The 25,353-nt window shown below is 43.0% G+C and overlaps 1 protein-coding gene across 1 annotated transcript in view; it reads right to left on the bottom strand.

The window, feature by feature from the left end:
• LOC308120227 (ryanodine receptor 3) overlaps positions 1 to 25,353 on the bottom strand; it is a 153,843-nt gene that overhangs the window by 39,046 nt on the left and 89,444 nt on the right. Inside the window, exons 29-51 of the mRNA XM_080480701.1 lie at positions 25,091 to 25,279; positions 23,714 to 23,874; positions 23,458 to 23,623; positions 22,378 to 22,464; positions 22,062 to 22,288; positions 19,582 to 20,386; positions 19,125 to 19,325; positions 15,614 to 15,716; positions 14,085 to 14,216; positions 8,466 to 8,739; positions 8,243 to 8,357; positions 7,624 to 7,753; positions 6,428 to 6,531; positions 6,132 to 6,267; positions 5,393 to 5,579; positions 5,184 to 5,292; positions 4,911 to 5,031; positions 4,096 to 4,265; positions 2,815 to 3,035; positions 2,431 to 2,521; positions 1,585 to 1,725; positions 256 to 419; positions 92 to 170 (exon numbers count right to left, since the gene is read on the bottom strand). Of these exons, the coding sequence (XP_080336827.1) occupies positions 92 to 170; positions 256 to 419; positions 1,585 to 1,725; positions 2,431 to 2,521; positions 2,815 to 3,035; positions 4,096 to 4,265; positions 4,911 to 5,031; positions 5,184 to 5,292; positions 5,393 to 5,579; positions 6,132 to 6,267; positions 6,428 to 6,531; positions 7,624 to 7,753; positions 8,243 to 8,357; positions 8,466 to 8,739; positions 14,085 to 14,216; positions 15,614 to 15,716; positions 19,125 to 19,325; positions 19,582 to 20,386; positions 22,062 to 22,288; positions 22,378 to 22,464; positions 23,458 to 23,623; positions 23,714 to 23,874; positions 25,091 to 25,279 (4,113 nt within the window). The remainder of the gene's footprint in view (positions 1 to 91; positions 171 to 255; positions 420 to 1,584; positions 1,726 to 2,430; positions 2,522 to 2,814; positions 3,036 to 4,095; positions 4,266 to 4,910; positions 5,032 to 5,183; positions 5,293 to 5,392; positions 5,580 to 6,131; positions 6,268 to 6,427; positions 6,532 to 7,623; positions 7,754 to 8,242; positions 8,358 to 8,465; positions 8,740 to 14,084; positions 14,217 to 15,613; positions 15,717 to 19,124; positions 19,326 to 19,581; positions 20,387 to 22,061; positions 22,289 to 22,377; positions 22,465 to 23,457; positions 23,624 to 23,713; positions 23,875 to 25,090; positions 25,280 to 25,353) is intronic.

Genomic DNA, 25,353 nt, shown 5'->3' with positions numbered 1-25,353 from the left:
CATTCTGTTCGTACAACAATCACGACTTGCAATGCTGCTTCATTTAATATCCATTCCCTTGGAAGGAGAGGGTTCTTATCTCTGGCCTTACCTTCTCTGCGGCCCATTTCTCGTGGGAATGCTCCGCATATTTGTTGGCAAAGTGCTCGAGCTTCTCCGGAAGGGCAATGCTAGAAATGGGTGTGACAATTAGTCTCTATTTGGGTGCAAATGCATATTATGGGCTGATGATGTTGGGAGTCCACAGTGGCTTACTTAGCAGTATTGATGGGTTTGGGGTCAAAATTGCCCTGTGCATCAACAGAAACCGGCTTTTCTATGGTGGTGCTGATGGAGGCGTCCACATAGTCTGGTGGCAGAGCTCCGGCGATGGCACTGAGGCAAGGCATTGCCATCTTGAAGAGCTCCGGGTCATACTTCTGCCAAAAAAAAAACAAGACAGATATTTTAGCTTACCAATGAATGCAGTGAGCGTTTTTCTATTTAACCTAATAAAGCTGTGCAGCCGGAAACACTGTAAGAGCTGGCGGAGGAGACCTTACTGAAGAATTATTCTAAAAAGCTGAGGAACCAGCAGGCTGGGGGCTTCAGATCAATGATAGCTGTCCAGATATTGACGTTTGCAGGCCAGTTGTTTGCAGGAGTGCTCATTCAGAGAGATGTGCTGAGTCCAGATATATGCATCACGGTATTTGTAACAGTGAGCCCCTTCCAATTATGCATGTTAATTGAGACCGTCTGGCTCTTATTTGCGCTTGTACATTGTCAGAGAATCATCTTTATCAGATGTCAGCAAATCGAGAAAAATAAAGAAATTTCATGACTTCAATAAGATAGAGTCTGTCCATGTGCTCATTGCTGCAGCTTCACTTCCACTTTCTTCTGCTGGTCAGTGCACCTTTTCCTGCATCCACTATTTAATCATTTTGGCTTTTAAGAAGTGCTGATGCATGACTATTTTTATTCAATGTTCAACTGCACATGTGTTGTCTCAGTATTTCAATCTAAAAGACACATTTTTGAATAGATACCCAAACTTCACATTATAAAATATTTTTGTTCACAACTCCAGGCAGTAAAAAGTGCAAATATCTTCACTTACAGTCTACAACGGTTGTAATTGTTGCACATTTAGTATGAAAACTTATAACACTTATGACACTCAAAACAAAATATGAGACAATTATATCTTCCACTTATTTCCTTTATTGTAGGATTTCTTTTCAAAAATGAAAAAAATGCAGGAAAATTTCAAAATAAATATGTGCTCCAGATCTCAAAAACTGATTCTTGGACATGTGCAAATCTAACTTTGATAACTCCAGAGTTGTTTGAGGCCTGTCTGTGATTTCCAGCTCCTCCCGCTCAGGGTCAGGGGCTTCATGGAAAAGTAGTACCACATCTATGCTTTGGGTGGCAGTATTGAGTCAATGTTCAGAGTTTTCGGGAGTTTGCTGTTAGTGGTCGCTAATAATTGTATTGCTCAGTTGCTATTTGTCTCTATTTATGTACTGAATGCAGGAAGATTGACTCACAACACCATCTTGTGGTGACATGTGGCACTGACTGATGACCTTAACTCACCTTCTGTGACAGAGAGTCAAACACTCCCCAGAAGATCTTCTTGGTGAGGAGCAGCTCGTCCTCGGACGCCGTGCCGAAGCTGCCCCAGCCTGACGGGAGGCAGTAGAACTTCCAGTTCTGCTCGTAGTGGTTGGTGAGCAGCTGCAGAGAAGCAACAAACAAACAGTGGACGTTCCCATGCACAGTGCATGAGCATGTAATCACAACAGTTGCTCTTAACCATGTGTGCATGGTAAATAACACCTCAGAGGAGTCATTCCTCCAACTGTAGGCACAAATTAAATTAAAAAAACAAAACAAAACTGTCCAGCATCTCACAGGCCAGTCACAATCTATTACATCTCCAGTATTTCTCTCCTGTGGCCTGACAGATGGAGTGGAGAAGTGGAGCCAACAAGCCTGTAATCACACAGTCCAGTACTTCATCCCCTTGTTTTCCCTCCTCGAGCTGCCCACTTTGTGAAAAGCCAGATGATTAACACCACAGGTGTGTTGCAGCTGCACAACTCTGTGCAGCGTATGCGTGTGTATGTGTGTGTTTGAGTGTGTGTGAGAGGAACGCAAACAGCAGCGACATTAGATTAAACGTACACCTTCACAAGAGCCGGTGGAAATAGAATCTTATAAACCGACCATGTGTGTGGCAATGCAGAGACCACAGTGAGAGAAAAACTGGTGAGGTTAGGTGGAGGAAGGGTAAATAGAAATCTGAAAAATACCCGTTTATATTAAAGGAGACGGGAAACAATTCGAAAGAGGCACGCAGGGAATACGAGCTACAGGAAGACATTCGAAAAGAGTGGGGAACAAAAAAAAAAAAAGAGGAAAAAAAGAAGTGGTGCCCACCCTCAGGGGCATCTTGCAGTAATCAGTCAGCAAGGGCACATCAAAGACGAGGCGACGCAGGAGCTGCTGCAGCATGGAGGGACGCAGGTGCCTGCAGAACAGGGTGAGGGAGAGAGATAAGAGAGCGACTGCCCTGAGCCGAGCCGCCTTCAAAACAGCAGACTTTGTCAAACTTTGTCGCACCGACTTGAAAAGATATTCAGGGAAAAAAAAAAAAAAGACAACATGCACTGAAAGTAACTGTGAAAAATGTTCCAGGGAAGCTGATAAAATGTGCTGTTCCTGCACTATTCCTGCAAGGTGAGACATGTTTTTTCTTTTTTTCTTTTTTGTATCATTAACAGCCAGAAAAACTCAGCAGGTTTTTTTTTTTTTGCTCCTCACTTGCAGACGGACAGCAGACACTCCTCGATGGCGTCCCTCTGCGCTTTGGTCAGCGAGCGGCCCTTGGAGAGGCGGTAGATGGTGTGCAGCGTGGAGTCGATGAGGGCGGCGTAGTGCTCGGTGCCGGCGAACAGGGGGGCGCAGCGGGTGAGGAGGGGCAGCAAGGCTGAACCGATGTAGCGGTTCATGGCCAGGGCCGTCTCCGTGGTGCACAGACCCTCCTGTGAGAGGAGCAAGGGACACAAGACGCACACTGCGCGGTGACTTCTCCGGTCAAACTGCACAGAAAACAATTAAAGTGTTAATAAACACGGTTAATGAAGAGATGCTGGGAGACCTTTTCAGAGCGCTATCAGCAGCTAATGACGGGTATTATTACTAAGAAGGGCTGCTCACTAGATTGCCACATGAAAGACTACATTAGTAAGATTGTGAACACTTGTGAATGAATGAATCCAAGTAGGAGAAGTGTTTTGCACTCCCCTCCCTTGGATCGACTCCTGGTTTTTGTGCAAGGTTTGCATATCGTCTGTGTTTGTGCATGATTATTTTCCAGGTATTCTTGGATGAGTCCATATAGTTGCAACACAAGATGAATGTATCGCGTGAAAAGACAATCACATCTTGTGAGCTTCCCGTCTTGTGAAGAATAATTAATGCTGGACTCACTGGGAACGCAGTCTTTCCTAAACAAACACACGCAGAGTCTAACTCCGTTGGCTTCAGGTTGTGGTGATCTCTCAGACTCAGACGTCTGGTGTTCAGCCCACTCCTGTCTTTGTTTCTCTTCCTGAGTAGGAGGTGTGGTTGTGGAGGAGCAGCTGGCACCTGAAACAAGTTCCTCTAACCTGATAAAAAGAGCTGGATGCTTCATTCCTGCTGGCGCTCTCTCTCTCTCTCTCTCTCCTGGCTCAATGGATTTTGGCTTTGGTTATCGCAGTTTCTTTTTGGTATTTACTAGGATTCATTCACCAATATACACACTACAATATTGATCAATATTTAGTTATATTGCTCAAACACAAGGCTAATTGCTAAAAAGTGTTTAATTCCCTTTGTGATCCGGTGCTTGAAATGCATTCTTTTGTGCCAGAATGCAGCATATGGATCGGAGCCTTCGGAGTGAAACAGGTGAGCTCTTTGTTCTGTTTTGAGATCCGAAATGGAAGAAAAAAATAAATTGATCAAATGAAACTAGAAGCTGAGGCTTAATGAGGTTCTGTGTTTCGGTATAAAAGGATTCCCAACATCGCGGCGACAGGAACTAACAGCTCCGCTTACCGTGTCTAAGGATGTGGCGGCCCTCAGGTCCGACAGGAAGCCCACCTCGAGCAGGTGGAGCATGAAGCTCTGGTCTTCGATACCGTACACTCGGTCTAGAAACAGCACCATGGGGGCCTTGTGGTCCGGACAGAAGCTGGCAGACATGTCAGGCTCCGTCACCGAGCCATCTGGGAAATAAAGAGAAACAAGTGAATGAAGGCGCACGCACGCACACACACACGCACGCACACACACACGCACACACACACACACACACACACACACACACACACACACACACACACACACACACACACACACACACACACACACACACACACACACACACACACACACACACACACACACACACACACACACACACACACACAGACGTGTGAAACAGTATAGCATCCAGAGAGGAATGTGCAGTACATAATGGCAAGTCTTCTTTGATTAGGAGGGCCATGTGTATTCATTAGGCAGCATGCAGCACTTTTCTGAAGCCTCCGCTCGCCGTCTTCATTCTTGGCCTGCTGACAAAGCTTGTGTGGCGGTGCTCACAGCAGCAAATTTAAGAGGCGAGCCTCGCCATGCTTATGCAGATCAATCAATAGAGCAAGGCAGCTGGCTATAGAAATGATCTGGCTTACTCAGAGCTATGGGAGTGTGCGGTAAAGTGTTGTGCTGATTAAAAAGGCATGAGCAGTGAAATGAAATCGATAACTTTCAGCTCCGAATGTGCGGCGTTTTCTCGACTGCCATACCTCCACGTTGGAGCATGCAGGTGAAAAGAAAGCGTCCTCGGACGCCAGGGTAAGAGTGTGGAGCACCTTTGTTGATGACGGGCATTTTGAGGGGGATGCTGATGATTCCCACGAGGTCCTCGGTGGGCACCAGGGAGCGCAGGATGGCTCGGATACGCAGCGCTTCGCCTTTCCCTTTGTTGATGAGCTGGAGAGATATAAAGCCACTGCATTATTTATCCAGAAAAATCAAGAAATAATCATTTCATTCAGGATATGACACCTCTGGGTAAGCCTCACATATATGAGCATTCCTCTCAATACGTGCAAGCTGGCAGCTCTGCAACACAGGTTACATACGTGCATCTCCGGGGCGCAACGTCCCAACAGGTCGATGAGAGCAGAGTAGAAGGACATGATGGCGTTTCCCATGTGGACCACCTCCTCCTCATCGTCTCCATCGGCAGAGCTAAGAAAGAGAAATAGTGACACTTTCAAACGGCAAAGCTACTAAGTGAAGGAGGTACGAGGGGCTCCAGTCCGCAGCATTGATTTTGCTTGAAGCTTACACGTCAGAGCTGAACCCCTGCACAGAGCCCGGCAGGTCCAGGGCCGGCGTCTCCGAGATCTTTATGGCTTCCTTCATGGCGGCCAGCAGGCCGTTGCCCCCCTCCCCCCTCAGGGCTGGTCCGAAACACTCGGGACGACGGATGAGGAGTTTAACCACGACGCTGGAGTTCTCCTCCACGCTCTCTCCTAGAAGGCAAACGTTACAAGAAAATGCATAATTGATCTGAGCAGGAAGATCCAGCCCATACAAGCCCTGCAGCATGACACATACACATCACTATTTCTGAGCCCGAGGCAAAACCCACATAGCCGCAGCTTTAAGCAACTCAATGGAGTCTTTTCGTATCTATCACATCATTTCCTGCATGTTTACGTAGAGATACAAGATGAGAAAAAACAGAAAGGGACTCGGAGAACGGTTTATGACAAAATGAAATGGCCATCTTCCATCCATCCATTTTCTCCCGCTTATCTGTTTCCGGGGTCGCGGGGGTGGCCGTCTGAGCACTGTCACCCAGATCACATTGCACCGATTAAGAACCTTCTCTGCGGGTGGTGAGCCCACGGGAAGGTGGCGCCCGACGTGGCACAGGAACCCACGACCTTGAGATTGCGAGTCTCATGCTCTACCAAGAGCTAGCCGGGGTCATGGCCAACTTCAAAATGTTTAATTTCATGCTCGCCTAACATTGACCTCAGGCTGCACGACGCCTTAGACTGGGATGGATGTAGTCATACCGTTGACAAATACAGCAAATCGCAGGAAAGACAGGTAACGCTCCCCTTCGATGGGGTTCCACCCGATGTCTGGATAACCTTTGGCGAGAAGCATCGGACAGCTCTGCAGACCGCAGCCGGCCAGGTAGGTGACCACCTGCAAACACATCATCTCATATAAACAGCTCGTATGACACAGTCACAAGTTTAAATTACAACTCCTCTTTAGGAAACAAACTTAAATATGTAGATTTCTCAGTTTTGACTAAATGTCCTTCTGGATGAAGTTGCATGACTGCAGTAGAATGAGGTTGTACCTTGTCCAGGTCCGGTTCCTCCAAAGCCAGAGCCAGACCGTTGTTGTCCATCACTGAAGAGGCAGCTACATCCAGAGGGGTGGACCCCCTCATCGCTGGGGAAGCTGCAACCCAAAGTAAACAAGTCGCCTCAGACACTTCTACTTGCGCTCAGATAATTTACAACCAAGTGAACAAACAGCAGGGGGTGGTGTTTCCTCTCAGCAGCACATCAGCTACCAACCGAAGTTTAGTATTATCAGATTATCATCAGGTTTTACACCAATTAAAACCAGATATTTAAACATGGTCCACTGGGTTTAATATGGAAAAATTATTTTATAAAAACCAGTATTTGTCACACGATAGAGTTATCTGCATTGTGTCAAGTACGGTTCATCAACATGAGCGTGTTGGAAGCACAAATAGTGCAAAGTAAATCCAGTGATGGCTGGAAAGTGATCACATGCAGCATCAATAATGAAAGAAACAATGAGATTTTGTTCAATCTCTGTCACACACTATTAGCTTCAATAATATGATTGTTAAAAAGTTGATTTCAGCCAAGAATGTGGAGTAACATGAAATAACAGTCTGGTCCTCTTGATTCTTGCTAATCTGTACAATTGTTGAGTACGTTTCTTTATGTTTATAAGGAATGTGAGATCAGCTGATTGGAGCTTTGAGTGCTAAATGCTAAATGCTCAAACAGGTGTAGTTAATTTTACTTTTTAAATGGAAACATGCTGCTGTATATCTCAATAAGTTCAGGCACCTGTTTTGAAAACACTTCTTACTGCATTCTTGCCCACTGGTTCATTTAAATTTGTGTTTGTTGCACCATGATGTCAATTTGAATGTTAGACACTCATATGGAAATGATATGACCCCAGTATGAATAATTTCCTGTGCTTGGGATCTGTAAAAATAACTCAATACCTGCCAATAATGTAATAATTTTGGATTTTTTTAATGCAACAAAGTCCATAAATAATAACTTCCCGATAGTGTAATAGAATATGTGAGCCATAATTGACATAATTATGATTGGCTGTTACAGGATCCAGATAAACTTTGAATTTTAACCATTTACTTGAAGTAATCATCCAACTATATATTCATTTTAGGGTACATCCTGTACGTTTCTTGAGTCTCAACCTGTAAAGCTGAGTAGTTGTGCAGCATCATGATGAACAGTAAAACCGATCTGTGCTCACCGAGGCCGACGCTGCTGTTCTCCAGCAGGTAGCTGAGGTGGTCGAACATGGCCTTCTGGTTCTGGCGGCTGATCCGGCAGAAGTAGCACAGGAAGCGACAACAGCTGGCCACCATCTTGGGGAAGGCAATTTCCTGTGGGATGGGACATACAGACTGAGCAGGGTCAAATATCTTTGATTTCAGAAACAAGAGGAAGATTATTCTCTGGCGGTGGTCTCATGGCGATATGAAGGCTGCACTAAAATCTAATAACGTGTAGATGCCGCAGAGCAGCCATCACTCAAACAATAAATTGATAAGAAGAGATTTTTGGAGAGAGATAGGCCCGAGGGTCCTGAATCTACCCTGAACTGTCTTTTAATTAATGTGAGGAACGGCTTCGCTCTATGCCAGCCAGCCACATTCTGCCCTTTTGCTGAAGTCTGGACCACGTGTTCAATAATGAGCACCAAGCTTCACACACACACCAATGGTTAAAAAGAAAAAAGAAATCCTGGAGAGAAAACACAGGTTTCTGTCAGCGAAGAACATCGTTTCCTGTGAGAGAAACTCTGTCGTTGCCACTTTCACAGCCAGCGGAGGATGAGATACAGCGTTTATAGGTAGAAGCTGTTAAACCTGGGACTTGTCTCCTCCGAGGACATTGACCATGACTTCCATGACCGTCTCATGCATGCCCAGTATTCTCATCAGGTTTGGGTGCTGGTAGAAAACCTTATTGTTCATGATGTCACTGGAAAATAAGGAAACTGTATCACCACAGGAAAAAGGAAGTGTACAAAATATGCATGTATTCTAATGACTCTTGATGACTATTGTCAAAAGGATGTGAAACACATACCCAAGTCCATCAATCATGAGTTTCTCCTCTTCCTTCCCCATCCGCACAGACAGAAGCGACCTGATCTGACCGAGCGAGGCCAGCAGGTTGATGGTGTCCTGGACCGAGACGCCGCTGATGGTGTACGTCTTCCTCATGGCGCGGAGCAGCTCCCCGATGCTGTCGTACTGCCTCCTGAGCAGGCTGAACATCTTGCGGACCAGCTGGGGGTCCTGGATGTGACACTCCTGAGCCCAGCTCACCATGGTCTGAGAGATGAGCTCCTTCAGGTTGGCTGGGTGGGGGGGAAATGGAACACTTTCTTAATCAGTTCAGTAAAAGAAAGTTGGTTGAAGAAAATGTCTTACTAGTAACATGGTCTGAATAAAACATGACCTAAACCAGCTGTTATTGTAGAAACTCCCCATTATACCACTAAGACCGGCAGTCCCCCACATCTCCTAATCTCTGAATTCCCAAAACATTACAGTAAAGCCAGATGGTCTTTTTTTTTTTTTTTTAACAGATGTAATTAAAATTTGACAATCATGAGGAAAAGCCTAGACCCCTTGTTTCGGTACTGGACCCCGGGTTGGGAAACACCGGAATAAGACCAACGGACGTCGTTTTCAAATTGTTGTTGTGTAAACATGAAACTTTTGCGTTTTCACTTGAGACGCTGTCGTGTAAAGCTCCTTAACGACTCAAGTCATCTGTGATTATTACATTGTACACCATAATCGTAATCTAAAAATATCTCTGTATTTGATTGGGCAGAAAAAAGCTCAGTGGACCAATCAGTTAACCTCACTCTACATGATTAGCTTTAAGAGGACAAAACGCCGCTATTAATCCCATAAATTGACGTCCAAACATAAAAACCCTTGAGGCACTTCTTCCATGAGCATTAAAAAAAAAGAAAAGAAAGCAAGAAAAGCACAAAGCTCTCAAAGGCTAAAAATGGTCTCCACTTGACTCTGCAACGCTCTGATTTGAACAACCAATACTCGAAGTGATAAAATAAGACCTTGAGTTTTCCTTCAAAGTGCTCCATTCGAGTGTAAAGAGCTGCACGTCAGCCACCACCATCAAGAGCTCGGGCTTTAAACCCGAGGTTATCAGGTGGAGTTCAACAACCGTCTTTGTTTAATCCGTGAGGCAGGAAACAGTTTGCAAGCTCATTCAGAAAAAGGCACATTTTCATTGAAGCAGAAGCAATAATGTGTTATGCAAAGAATGAGAAAAGGAAAGAGAATTGCATATTAATAGTCCTGATTCTTCTGTGGTTAAAGCGGAAACATTTGTTTAGACAGCTCCTTTATGGGTTACCCTAAAGGCTTCATTATAACCGAGTGTGTGGGTGAAGATGTATGTTTGTTCCAAACACAAGAGAATGAACGAATTCAGAACCATAAAAGATGGACGTTGACGCACAAGCGATTTCGGTAAAAGGGGCTGCAATTAGGCGATTGCATTTTGCTTGATTGCATCTGTCGGTGATAAAAACAGTTTGACAACAGGCTGTCAGTCAGGGTGTGTGTGCTTGTGTGTGTGTTTGTGAGGCGGGTCTGGAAGCCAGCGGTAACAGATCCCGCAGCCCAAAAGTGAGCGGCTGTCAGGGGAAAGGCGACGGCACCCGTTAGAGCCTAAATGAGAAGAGACACGTCTTCCCGTCAGCCAACACTCTTCACAACACCTGACTCCCGCAGCGAGAGTCCCACTATCAAACTCATCGGCTCCATCGCTCTCCGCCACGATCCCCCCCCCGACTACACCCCAACAACAACAACTATCCGTCTGGCTGAGAGTGATGATGGACGCTGGCGCCGTTCACAATCTTCACAAATACAAAGCATGTGTCACTGCTGTAACTGCTTCCACATTCAAACAATAAATGGACTTCTGTGCCGCTTTTTCTTTATCTATATAAACTGTTGAGCGTGAAAATAGTGTCGGCTGCATTTGCAGGGTCGACCATAGAGGACCAGGAGGGTTGACGGAAATGCAAAAGTAACAACAAAAGCGGAAAACACACAACACAACAGCAAAAAGCCACAATGCAACCGAAAAAGCCATTTTAACCTACAGCGATCATAGCGCAGGCCATGCAGGACCAATTTCATCTCAAGTTGGCTGGACCAGTAAAATAGTGATATGATAACCTTCGAATGTAAACTTTGGAGTTTTAATTTGTTGTGTCTTAGAGTGTACGTGATGAAAATGTCAATCGCAAAATACAGCTGTTGCATTATTGGCGTTTTTACACCCTCACCCTGACAGCATGGCTTTGGGGCTAGTTTGATAGCAATGAGGTAGCCCGCTGCTTTCATGGCAGCATCACCGATCCCTCAGCTCAGGTCTCAGTCTTGTGTTGTGTCTGCTGCGCTAAAGCAATTTGCAAAAACAATTTAATAAAAAAATAAATATATTCTCTGAAATTCTTATCATTTGTTTGGTGGCCGCATTGGAGCCTCCTGCCGACCAGTTTTGGGCCACGGCCCTTATGTTTGACACCCTTGGTTTAGACAAACAGCCAACAGGTCATTACAGCCACGAATTCTACAGTTAAAACTAATGTTAGGTGCAGTTTGACAGTGAGGCTGTGTAATGAGGTGCTCCTCCTCTATTAGGGAGTGTTTGTAAGAAGTCTGGATGCATCAATACCATTTTTACAGACCAAGTATGAGTATTTCTATTTGCTGAAATCCAGAATTACATAAGGACTCAGAATTTCATTGATTAATACCTTTTTATGAATGACAAGTGAAACGTCACTATATTTTCCTCAAACATGACATCAACACACACTTTTAAACTATGAATTTAAGTTCTGGCTTGTTATCGCAAAGTATGAGTAGATGTTTAATAGACTCTATGATCGTCGACATGATAAATGTTAGATTGAAAATGACCAGATCCACTTTGTCCTTTTGTCATAGACCCTGTATCCGACACTACTGGCATTAATTCCTTAAAAAAAAGAACAAAGTGAGCAGAGAGACAGCAGCCCTACCACCATTTTCACCCAAAAATAAAGTGATTAGAAATTTCAACAATTTTTTTTTAAAGTAATCACATTTTTGTGCTTTATAAAATGCAATCTAGATTTGCTGTGTAGTTTTTTAAACTTGAAGATTCTTCATATATATACAGTATATATATGTATTTTATGCGTTATTGCTTATCAAAGGAAAAGACACATATGCTTCCAGGTCGAGGGTTAACGCGAACAAATATCTAAAATCACCAAACTATTCAAGCCTTAAAATCAGTTCCACTTCTTTATTATTCTGCTTTGTGATGCTTTCTGCTGACACAGAAGTAGATTTAACGCGCTCGAGCAACAGATAGCAGTTAAAAACTCGTCTTCTGATCCATCAAAGCTCACACGACTTCTCGCGGGGGCCGCCGCCAAAACCGCTGCGACCCAAAGCAGTCGTTTGAGAAAAGAAACACTCCTCTGGTTTCGTCTCCGCCCCATTCCTCACTGCGAGAGATGTGCCCTGTCAGGGTCACACCAAATCCCCGGGGGGAGATTGCCTTTCATCGTCTGCAGTCGGCGACGGAGAATTTCAGCCCAAAATTCACCCGAGTGCAATTTGGTCGCCTCTTGTGGTCGGCACCGCGTTCAAAAAGGGCCTGAAATGGAAAGATTTTGAGCAGATTTGCAGAGAGGTTTTCAGGAGCTATATAAGACACCATATATAACAACAGCTAGTGTGCAGCGAGGGGATAAAAGCCAGAGACACAGGCCTTGTTACACAGCCAGATGAGTGCAATTTGTATTAAAGGTCAAATATGTACGGAGTGATTCAACATGGCAGCAGAAGAAGGGCTGGAGGAAGCGACGAGAAGCTGCATTCAAACAAAACGATGAAGAACTTACTGTTTTTGTAAAAATCTGTGGGCGAAATGTAGAGATATTGAATCGATTTTTTGCTGCATCAGCTTTCCCAGAGTGCTTTACACACACACTCGACATTCATTGTGAGGAATTTGGGGTTCAGGGTCTTGCTCATTCCAACAAATATTTCAAACCTACAACCTTGAAATTGAAACTGTACCATCTAATCCACAGCACTGGTTTTAGAAATGAGTGTGCCAATTTTGAAAAAGTTTGATGGATTATTATTATTACTTTACTCTCAGTGCCGGGGGGGGGGGGGGGGGGGGGCAGCAGTAAAAAAAAAAAAGGGGGTGTAATCTTTTTAAAACCAATTGGTAATTGACACCTTGTGAGAATTACATCTGTTGGGACACAATTTATAATAAATAATCTACTTAGTGATCATGTTTCTCTCATTTCTCTAACAAGCCAGTGTGAAAACTATTTGGAAATGTAGTGAGAAAGAATTATTTCATTTGTATGAAGAAGTAAATCCGCCGGATTCAGCAAACATGGTAAATCCCTGTTTGTTGCTTTTTGTGCCAAAGAGGTGACCAATATGTCAGGAAGTGAAAAGACGGTCTTATGTGCATTGAATCGTTCCCTGTTTAAAGACGTTTATTATTAATGTGTTAACTTCACTGTCTTTAATCAAAATGTGCTGGTTATATTTCTATCATAATTGGTGATATCCTCTAAATCCTTGGAAAGCCTCCGGACTGGTGACAATCTCTCTGTGACATCTCCTGCTTTGTCCACTATGATGTCTTCTAGTCCTTACTGTTGCAGTACTGTTGGCCTTGACTCAGTCTTGTCCGCTTAAAGTCTCCATCTTCTCTTGCCCTTGGGATGTTCTGGTCTCGGTCTAGACCTAGACTGTCTCAGGTTTGGTGGTCTTCACTAAAACACTAGTGGTCCTGCAGTAGCAGTCTGAAGAGACGCATCTGAACCAGGTTCACTGATTTCCTATCCAGACCTGATAAAAAGGTTATAGTCTCACTTCCTGACTGTTTTTCTGTTGCAGTTTGGACTAAATCCCTTTCCTGTTTTCTATATTCCTTCACCCATTCACACACTACACCACTGATCACTCAGTCATTTCTGGTTTGCTCATGAAGAGAACCTTTTTATGTGAGGAAGTAGTTTGAAATCAGTCACTTGATTAGTGCTCCTTCAACCAGAGAGCTAATTGAGACGAAACATTCGATACCAATTCTTCTACATTACCACTGTTGTCGAGAACTGTCATCAAAATGACTGATCCTCGCCTCTTCCATCGTGTCCACATCTACACAAGTGTATTAGTTTAACCGGGTAAAGGATTTCATTTTATCAGGTTTTTCCTCCTCGATCCTCCTCTCTCGCCTCCCAGAGCGGCTGACACGGGCAGCTCTTCGCTCGGGAGCCTCTCCTCCACCGGGCTCCACATTACCATGATGAAATTGAAAAGAAATTGAAATGGAAATGACTGCCTCGGTCCACATAACACTGACAGGCAAATAGAGGCAAGAATGAGGCCGCTAGAAATAAAATACAGGCGCACTTCCTGTTAATCCTCCTCTCCGTCTGCTCTGCCAGCAGAGACGAAAGGCTCACGTGTGAGGTGAATCAACACAAATCAACCAGCTAGAACCACTTGTGCAACCAAACATTGCCACTGGATTAAATCTACCTTAACCAGACTAATTAAGTATAAGTGCTCATTGTCAGTAAATCCACAGCATCTGAAATAACAAAAGCCGTTCTTTGCTCACATGGTGCCGCTTGCTCCTTCTCCGTGGGCGCCTCTGTTTTGTGCGCCTGGCCCTTGATCTTGTTCACCAGCGTGAGGAGGCGACCTTTAATGGATGTATCTTGCTCATCTTCGTCTTCCTCCATAGGGATTCCTACACAAGCACACAGACGCACTCTATTCATAATGCATAATGCAAAAAACATGGGGTTCGGGCGGAGTGAACAAAGATCTCATATATGCTGCATAGTATGGCATGACAGTGTGTATCTCTCTTCTTTACGGCTTGGTGAAATTCAACTTTATTTGTTTTCTGTGTGTAGTGCTGCCATGACAGGTCGCTGCGCTGCGGCTCGACCGAGACTGCATCCGGATCGGTACTCCCAATGGAAGGTTGGGCATTTCAATTATTTATCAAAACATCAAGATGTCACAGCAATCATGGAGGCAGTGAACTGCAAATCCTCTGCAGAGACGGACAGAGCCGCGCAGGAGAAAAGCAGGATGAAGCTTTTTAAGATGCACAGGTGCAGCGCCGCTGATGCAGACTCATTGGCAGCTTGCAAAAAAAACGCACGGAAAATAATATAGAACATTTTTATATAGGTTTAGATACTTGTTAATATTTCAATTTTTCTACGATTAATTTATTCATAAATTTGTTTATAAATGTGCTTAGATGACATTCTTCATTAATATATACAGTATAGATAGATAGATAGATAGATAGATAGATAGATAGATAGATAGATAGATAGATAGATAGATAGATAGATAGATAGATAGATAGATAGATCGATCGATCGATCGATCGATAGATAGATAGATAGAACATATTCACAAAATATAGATGTATTTATTCAAAAAGATTAACTTAAAATAGGCTTTCTTGATTTTCTTTATTTTATTGACCATTTGAAGAAACTCAAACAAAAAACATGTTTGGAATTATTTCACACTTTTTCATTAACTCGATATTTCCTTATGTTTTCATTCATAGTGTAAATTTAGGGCAAATAGTTTTCTTTTTGTATGTATCTGCATTTTGTGTATATTTCAACACATCTGAAACTAATTAATGATAATAAAAGAGAGGATGTAACTTGTGACAGACAAAGCGAGAGAGAAATACGTTTGCGCCATGTCTAATAGTAAGAAATCATTTTAAAAAAGGGAATGAGCAGAGTGTAAAACTAATATATAGTTTTTCATAGCACATTACTGATGTAAATGCAAAGTAAATGTCTATTTAATTCTGCACTCAACCTGATGTGCCGCCATGTTGTAACTTCAAACGACAATTTCCAAACAAACTTCAGACCATGAACCATGAACCAGACTATGAAGTAGCTTTAATCACTATGAAATGAAGATAAATCCACCAACAATTTGGCAGAAGGGATAAATATACCCTCACTCGCCCATAGCAAGGTGATTCTTTTTTTTTTTTTTTTAATATTCAAAATAATGAGATTATTAATTGCATGGTAAAAAAACCAAAAAAAACAACGATGTACAATTATTAAAATGATTGCAGGATGAGCATCTCACCACAGTGAAGTTGCAGCTGGTTGTGGAAACCGTACAGTTCCTCCTGGATGTCCGAGGGACACGGGCAGTCCTCACCCGAACTGAAGGTCAGCAGCATATTGATCTGAAATATGACACAAAGCACCTCTTAATACCGACTTAGAGAAGACGTGTCTCTGTTCGGAAATTAATTCAATCTATGTCAGTATTCTGATTTAATCGCACTGTATGTAGGATTCAAAAGAAAGAAGAAGAAGAAAAAAAAAACAGCTTAAGAGGGTAATTCTCCCTTTGCACTCACAGACTGAAGGACACCATGACAAGTCATTAAAGTCGCTGTGAAGCTGAACTCTGCCTCCAGCTGTGACCTTAAAGGGATATTGTGTGTGTGTTGTGAGTGTGTGTGTGTGTGTGTGTGTGTGTGAGTGCGTGCGTGCGCGTCCTCTCATTGGACCAATGACATCCCAGACCCAGAGGGATGAGTTCGCCTTGAAGCTTTTTTGCTCACCACGCAGGGACGATTGCATTCGGGGACATTTGGAGCGAGGAGAATTTCTCAGTCTCTCTGGGCCGCGGCGCCAAAATGAGAGAATTCAATGATTTAAAGAAAAAAAATGGAATTGAAGGGCGGGGAAAGAAATTAGCCATGTATATGGAAAATGACAGTAGTTATGCAACAACTCTCCCTCAATTCTAAAGCTCCATGATTCATTTGAAAAAGATTTTAAGTCTTAACCTTTTCTGAGGCAAAGTGATCTGCATTTAGCCTCTGGGGCTCATTTGCACTTTAGCATCACAGGAGCATCATTAAGACCACATGGCCGAAACGTGATAGTATGAATCACATATATGGAAGTGGACTGCCGGGGTAAAGAGGTCACATGGGGAGCAGTGGGCAGGACCTAAATGGTGTTTGAGACTAAGAACCCATTGACAGAGTCGCAGAACTGCATGACTGTGCCTTTCATAACCAAGCACACTATATAAAACATACGCTCTTGTTGTTCAATAAATCCCTAATTTATTGTTACCGCGATATCAGAATGTGCAATATTCACTGAGGAGGAATAATCTTCTTTTGTATTGTGCAATTTAAGTATGATTAATCCGGATTGATTCGCAAAAATGCACAATTAACTGGAATATTTTAACAGCCCTTATTCTTTTAAACCTTGTCGCCTCACGGCAGAAAATAGATTCACAAAAAATAAGGAAAATAAAAAACTGCTAAAAACCAAGTTAACAAAGCACAAAGACAATAATCTACTTAAGTGTTTGTAATGATTGGAAATCATATCAGTACATGTTGACTTAATATCCTGCAGCTCTAATGTACAACAATCAGCCATAACATTATGACCACATGTCACTGGGAGGTGAAGTGAACAAGGCGAATTGTCTGTTCATCAGGTCATGTTTTAGTACATAGAAGAGTAAGTACTGTGCAGCCAGTGAATACTTTCAGCTCAAAGTTGACTTAATAGAAGAAATAACATGAGTAAACTTGGAGGACCAAGTATGATGGCTTGTTCAAAGCATTGTTCTCCAACAGATGACCCACTGTAGCTCAAACTGCTTCATATGTCATTGCTGGTTCAGATAGGAACGTGTTAGAATACGTGGTGCAGCACCATGAGGCAGTAATGTAGGGTTCCAAAGAAGAAACAAGCAAAGAAACATGTCAGGCTTGTTGGTTTTGCCCAGATTTCATTGCATGAGACACAAATGTGGCCTGTACCTGCAAACATCTGGATCCACTCTTTCTTTACTGGTAATCACAGGAAATGAGATGATATTCAACTTGCCTGTATTTATTTTCCTCTCGCTTCATTACTAGCAGTATCCTGTTTTTGGTTAAAAGCTCATGCTACCTGGCTACCTGGCTCATTTTCAAGCCACAAATGGATTTTATTTCCAAAAAAGCATTCAGCGGTCTGAGTTAACAGTTTTTTTTTTTCCTGATTACAAAAAGTAAAATATCCCAGTTATTATTCATTATGCTTGTATTGTCCATCAATTGTACAAATGTGTCTAGAGCTCAGTGGAGGTTTGTTTGGGATGCCCTTACAGGACCTTATTGTCACATTTCTGAATCTTTTTTTTCCTCAAACTAAATTCCAGAAGATTATTTTACTTGCTTCAGTCCCTCTTCAGATTTATTGTAATTAACCACCTACCTAGTGCAATTCTTTTTACCGTCCAGATCTTCACATCCACTTAAAAGAGAGCTATGCTCCCTTTTTTCCCCAGTTGCCAAGAATTCCCAAAGAAATAAGAGCTTTTATATATATAAACCTTCATGTGACTGGAATAATCTCCCCACTTCTCGGAGATCTATCATGTCCCTCTGCTGCTTCAGGACTTTTTTTTTATTTCCATATAAAACAGCCTGCCTATGTCTTTAACTTGTCAGTATTATTGATACTGCTCGACTATTCTGGTATTTTCTTTCATTCTTTTTGTGGAGTTTATTGGCTGGGCTGTGGGTAAAACGACATATCTTTCGATTATCGTGTGTTTGGAGCAGGGGTGTCAAACATTTTAGTTCAGGAGTCACATCCAGCTCAGTTTCATCTTGAGTGGGCCAGACTGGGGAAATAGTGTCATAATAACCTTTATATCTAAACTTTAAAGTTTAAATATAGGTTGTCGTGGCGCAGAGTGTACCTGATAAAGATGCTGATATTTTCACAAAAGCAAACAATTGCTTTGGAAAATGACTACAATCTCAATATAAAGTCCATTTTAATGAAACCTTCTGGTGCAAAATACAGTGAAAAGTCCAAACAACCTATCTTATCTATGTGTTGTTTTTTAACTGCTTTGAGGCGTTTCGGATCCCTTTGCGGATTGGCTGGAATAGCTGAAGGAGATTCTCTTTCAACTAATTTGAATCAAAATCATTAAAGATTTCTGAAAACCTGTTTACACAATGCAAAACGCAAAACGTTTATTCTGTTTTGAGGGTCAGTTGACATGAGAACGTTGCTCAGAGCGACTGAAAACAAAACTTTCCCATGGTGGAACTTTTTGCTCCAACTCTGTTAGAGGAAATGCTGCTACTGTGCACGCACGCACACCACAGCTGTAGTAAATATTTGTCCTGCACATATGCGAGTATATGGACACTAACAACAATGGCTCACAGTCCATTTTCTAATGGGACCTGGTAGTTTCATTGTTGAGAGTCACCCAGAATAACAATACAACTCAGTTGTCTGCTCATACAAGTATGCCAATTGTTAATGTTTATAGCGTACTGCGCTCTGTGCACATAAGTGTGTGGTTTCACTACAAAAATCAAACAGCGCCCACTAGTGGCCCAACTTGAAAACGACATAATTTTCAGCATTTCTGCCATTGCCGTGTAAACAGACAGTTTTTAAAACGCTGTCGTGTAAACGCAAATATTTTCTGAAATGAAAACACAAAAGAGGATGCGTTCTCACTTGAAAGCTTGTTTAAACGAGCCCTTCGCGGGCACACAACAGCTGGTTTAGATTTCCAGCCTTTCCATCAGACTTGGTCTCACCTGCTCTTGTGGGGGTGACCTGAACTCTTTGGTCTTCTTGGCCGTCACGGCGGCCGACATGTTGAGGGCCAGCATCAGCTCGTTGTAGCGGAACTTCTGGTTGAACTGCAACTTGGAGACGAAGCTGTCGGAGAAGGACACGATGGCCTCGATCCGGTGCTTCAGCTCGCAGTCGCAGAAATAATGGAGCAGCTCGCACATCTGGAGAACAGACAGAGGGGAGGAGAGGAACATTTCCACACACATGTTGCATCAGTGTTGCGTTGCCAGCTGATGACTTCACATCAGCCCACTCATTAACGGGACATTTATAGCCATTAGATTGAGACGGAGCCATTTCATGTCTGGCTGACCTGTGATTGGGGATATTGCTGTGAAGCAGTTACGATGCTCATTGCTTTGGCTTTGTTTTAGTGATCCTATATTGAGGCTCTTTCAGCAAACTGGGCATCTTTACCTGTCGTTTAACGGGCTCCGGCAGCCTGGTCTCCAGCAGTCCTTTCATTGGCTGTTTAGCCTCCTTGGCTGCCTCCTCCTCTCCGGCTTCCACGGCCTTCTCTTCGGTCCCGGTCAGCCCCTCTTTATCCGTGGACCCGGAAGCCCCCTCCTCATGTGTCTCTCTGAACACATTGGGGTCAATGAGCAGTAAAATCTTGTGAACGTCCTCGCTGCCTAAAACGCCCATTGTCAGCAAGGTGCTGATGAGCTTCAAGATTGGTACGAACTGGTATTCCACCCCTCCGCCAACGGGGTCCCGAATGTGGTGCCCCCCACCCTGAACGGCCTCCGTCAGCATTAAGATGGACGTCTCCTTCAGTGCATCCAGTGGAATCTGAGGACTGTAAAGATGCTCTCGCTTGGTGCTGATGAAGCAGGGCGGCATGAAGTTGAGGCGCGGTTTGAGAGATGTGCTGAGCCCCACTCCCGGAGGGAGGTGCTTCTTGGAGGCATCGGAAAACAGCCGGATGGAGCGAGTCTCCGCCGTGACGGGAATGATGAACTCGTCTTTCATCATGAGCCGCGCCCCTTTGGCCGTTTCCAGGTGGATGCTGATGAGGAGGTTGTAGAAGCCCTCGCGCAGCACGCCCGACAGGTACTGGTTGTCGATAGTGTACAGTAGCTGTGACTGGTCCAGGTGGCTGCAGAGGGCGTGGGCCACGCGGGTGTTTCCCAGAGCGCAGAGGGCACAGTACAGCTTCAAGGTGTGGTAGTGAAACTTCCTCAGGTCCTCCTGCTCCGACAGCTCCATGATGTCAACACACCTTCAAACAGAAGAGAACTGGTTTCTGCTAAAGTCAACAAAACACCAACAGTTGTTGAAGAAAAGGGTGGTGATACACATCAATGGTGAGGGGGGAATGTCAAACGTTTCTGGAGAGGTCATGCTCTTGTGAAATTCAAAATAAACCAACCCTTCTTTTATGGTTGGATTCAGGCCTGACAGAACTTATTTTGGCCTTGGCATCAAGTTTTACACAGCACGTTTTAAAAACACACAGAGAGAGCTTTTTCAACAAGCTGCTTTTTCAGTGGCTGCAAACCCCAAAAGGCAACAAAAGTTTTCAGTTTTCCGTTTAAGGCATTGTAGTGTAAACGATGTCTCGGTCCATTTCAGGCCTGACACAATTCTTTTTGGCCGTTCCGATGTAATTTTGAACGGATAAAGCAATTACCCAACATTCACTCAGTTGTTTGACTGTTTTTGACTGCAAATTAGTCATTAATTTATATCAAATTAAAATGGAGGTGCTGTTGTATATGTAACAATAAGACTATAGGTCCATTCATACGACAATGTTTCAAGTGAAGATGCATTATTTTTTAGGTTTTGTTTCAGAAAAGTTTCACGGGAACGTTTTGAAAAAGATGTCTGTTTACAGTAAAAAAATGTAGCTTTCCTGCAGTGTCACTAGGGGATGCTGTTTGTTTTTGTGATGAAACCACACACACATTCGCGAAGAGAACAATACGCTATAAACATCAACAATGGCGAGTACACAAGACATATCGTATGAACAGACAAGCAAGTTGGATTGCTATTCCGGGTGACTGCCAACTATAAAACTGCCAAGTCCCAGGAGAATATGGACTGAGAGTCATGGAACTGTGGAGGCCGCCATTGCTGTTATTCTTCATCTATTCGTGCATGTACTACTATACCAATGATGCATTTCAGAAAAGTTGCCTTTTCCCCTGTTTTCGTGAAGAGAGCCGGAGCGTTTTCAGTGGCTCCGAGCACCGTTGTCATGTAAACAGACACCCAAAGTGCAAGCAAAGTTTTGAGTTTTCACTTGAAAACTTAAACAGGGGATACATTTCCCTCCAAAATTTTCCTACTGCTTAACAATTAGAATCTGTTTTCTTTAAAAGTGAAAAAATATTAGTCATTTTGATATTGAACTATAAATTGAGACTGACAAATTTTGTCTTTGGCCTTGAATAATTTTGGCAGAATTTACACCAATGATCTAAACAGACTCATTACATTAGAGGATACAACAGAAATAAGAACAGCGCATTAGTGTAATAATAAATTAACTCAAATTCTCTTCAATCCCTTTAAAAAGGAAGACAAATGTTATCATTTTTACATCATTCTGTTTCAGCTATTTATCAATTTCTTGGCAATGGGTCCCTCTGATTGACCTCTATTGAAATCTTTATATTTCTGTCTTAAATCCTATTTTGTGTCAGACATCCATTTTATCTTTGCCTCATCACTTAAATTCTAACTGCATTTTTTTCTGTTATTCCTCTTATATTTACCCCCCTTTTTTTTGTCTTTTATGTTATCACCTTGTAAATCACCTACATATCACACACAAGTTTGCCTTCTTACACCATCTGTCACCAGTAAATGATTAGACCTCGAGATTAAACGTGTAAGATACATGAAAAACATGTTGCTTCGCCGACTCCAGATACAAAGCGGTGCACCTGTTCTCCTCTGGTATGTGCACGGCCAACATCTGCAGGGGCTCCACGCACTGAACCACCCAGCCGTGCCGCTCGTTCGCTCTGGCTGTTTCCACTTTGAGGAAGATGTTGGGCATGCGGCTCCACAGCACGGCATTAATAGTCTGCACGTCCAGTCTGGGCGGACACTGGGGCACCGGGTTCTTGTGTTCACTCTTAAAGATGGCCGACGACAGAGGCATAGCATTCTGCAGAGGACAGGAGATGCGTGATGCGACTTCGAGTATATGACTTGCACTTAAAAGCATTATTGTACATCTCTATGGCATTGCTCTACCTTTATCTTGGCCAGTTCAAACTGGAACAGGTTCGGGCTGGTGGGCCGCACGAACACGGCAGGGAACAGCTTGGTGTTGGGCTCCACCTGAACCGGAGAAAAGAGCAGTGAGCTATTAATGGGTCCCAACAGGAATTAAAAAACTTGAAGGAGAGCACGACTTGCCGAAAGCAGCTTAATGACGCATCGTGAAAACCCTGCTACTTAGTGCGCGCATGTGTTTATCTGGATGTGCGCCAGTGAGTACGGGTTCGTATCATTCGCCAGCGTCAGTTGGCGGGATGAGTCAGCGCCAGCGCAGCGTCACAGTTTTTCAGTGAGGGGGTACATAAGAAGATTAAAACCCTTCAAAAGGGTCTTTAAGATTTAGCTCTCAATCCGAACAAGCAAAACTCCAAGTCGAAAATCTTCACAGTTCAGTGGTGACGGCTGTTTTCATCAAGAATGCAGAGACGTCAATACAAACACTCTCAAACTAATGGAGTGAACTGCAGATGAAGTGGACACATGTGGATGGCAGATTCTGATTGCAAATTGGACGATGTCCATAATTAAATAAGGAAGGTTTGCAGACTTTGCTCAAAAGACCCTTGAAAAACATCTTAATAATATATTTTTATGTATAATGAAGAACATGCATCTGCTTTACTAAGACGTCATTGTCGACTTGACAGTCCTTACAAATCTTGCTTTATCTGGCTACTTGTCACTGAATGTTCAACCTATGTCACTTCTGTTTAAACAGTGTTTCTACTTTGTGCATGGACACTGAGCCTAAGGCACCATTTACATGATTTTCAAGTGAAAATGGAAAACTTTCATTGCGCTGAGTGTTTACACGACAACGTTGCTCGGAGCCACTGAAAACGCAAGTCTATGAAAACTGCACAATATTCTGAAAACGTTAAGAGTCATCCTTAATAACAATTCAACTTCATCGTCTGCCCATACGAATGTCTGTGTACTCACCGTCGTCTATAGCATATTGTTGTCTGCTTATATCCTCCACATGTAGCTTTTTGATGAGGATTAAAACCTTATGAGAAAGAAGTCCCTCTGGGTAAAGCTCTGATTGGATACCTGATACGAAGTGGAGATCTCTTTTCCATTGCCGGTGAAGGTCACCAGACCGGTGGCCAGGTCTATCAGACAGCCAATCTCCAGATCGACGTTAGTGCGACTGGACGCATGAGCTGCACTGGTGACGTCACCCCCCCACACCATGTAGCAGTTACTCCTCTTCACGCTGGCAGAAGAACATGGAGACAGATTGGTTAAAATCCAGTTCCTATACGCAATATAGTTTTAAATACAAACTTAAAACAGGCGGCCCCACCTCTCGTGGACTCGTCCCCGTTCATCGCCCAGCGTCACGGTCACCGTTCGGTTTTTGCTGAGGTTGAAATTGTTGCTATAGTAGTGGTAGTCAGGTGTAACCCATCCGACCCAAACGCAGGAAGGATCTTGACCAGCAAAGATCCTCACCGAGTGGTGGTACTGCAACAAAACCAAGTGACATCAGTCAAGTCTGCAGGTGTTTATGTCAGAAGGACTCACCAAAGAGAAGCCGGGTCAGTACCATAGTGATGCTGCTGTAGTCCACTCGCCTGCTTTCCTCACTGTGCCTCACTGATCTCAATGGATACCTATTGGAAACCACATTCAATGGATTATTGGTGAGTCATGCCTCTCTGGTATTTTTTATTTTTTTTTTGAGTTCTCAAATCAAAAAGTACAGTTTTATCCAGATAACCAATGCTTTAGTCAACCTAATTCAGACTAATAACTGTAATTTCATTACAAAAAGTGACAGAAATTCCAGGTTTTTCCACTTGGGATTCCACAGATGGCAGCAGTGAAAGTTAGTGATCTCATTTCTGAGGAATTAGTCCTCCCTTGTATGCATGATTAAATATCAGGTTGGTCCTATTGGGTCATACTAATTTGATTAAGAGAAATGCACTAAAACAAAAGAACATTTTTGAGTTTCTGGTCTTTATAGGTTATTGTGTGCTTTTCTCTGGCCCCATTGATACCTAAGTGGCCCCTGAACTAAAATGATTTTGACATTTTTGGCTTAAATCTTTATTTGTAGAATCACTTAGAGATTTAAAGATATTCTAGATCTTTTGAAATTGACATTCTTAAAGAAACAAAAGGAAAAAGAAAACCTTGAGTAATGTTTGGAGGATAGCAGAAATATCATGATACTTACCATTTCACAATTTACAGCTTAGAATGTTCTTTAAATTAGAAAACATGACTGGATTTCTGAAAAATGTTTTGTATAGCACATTTTACACCTTTTTAGTACTATTGTTGTATAATGTACAAGGGCTTAATGATATTAGAACGTGACAAAACTTACACACTGTAACATAGACTAGGTTTATGAGCACAGGCTATGTAATCAACATGGCATCATAATGTTAAATGGATTAATCAGCTGCACTAAATGGGAGTGAGCTCAGGTTTCAAACACCATCATACATACATTTTGTGTAAAGTATTACGCAAACCATCTCAATTTCAAGATTTCACACAAAATCTTCCCTTATCTGGAAATTTAACACAACTTTTATTCACACCTTCTATTACTGCCATCAGTTTAGCATAGTTAAGATGGAAGAAAGGGAATTAAAGGCACAAGTTACCAACTACTCAGTGTTGGGGTTTTTGTTCTGTGTTTTTATTGAGGTCACCTGTGTTTAACTTTAAGCATATCCTCCTCATGCACGCCGTTCATGTCGACCACGGGACTGGCCTTGAAAGTGGATTGAAACTCCACAGGCATGCTGAGACGGCAAAACACCATGTCAGCATTACTGTTCTGGGTGCCAAAAGTCTTGTGGGTGACTTTAAGACATGGAGGACTATCAACGGTGCCATCAATCCTGGTTACCTGCAAACACACAAAAATAGATTTCCATCCATCATCTAACCAATGTTTACATTTTCACAAGGAAAATGCATTTT

The sequence above is a fragment of the Lipophrys pholis genome (assembly GCF_963383615.2).
Source record: "Lipophrys pholis genome assembly, chromosome: 14".
NCBI classification, from domain to species: Eukaryota; Metazoa; Chordata; class Actinopteri; order Blenniiformes; family Blenniidae; genus Lipophrys; species Lipophrys pholis.
This window is presented reverse-complemented; position numbering and strand designations above follow the sequence as displayed.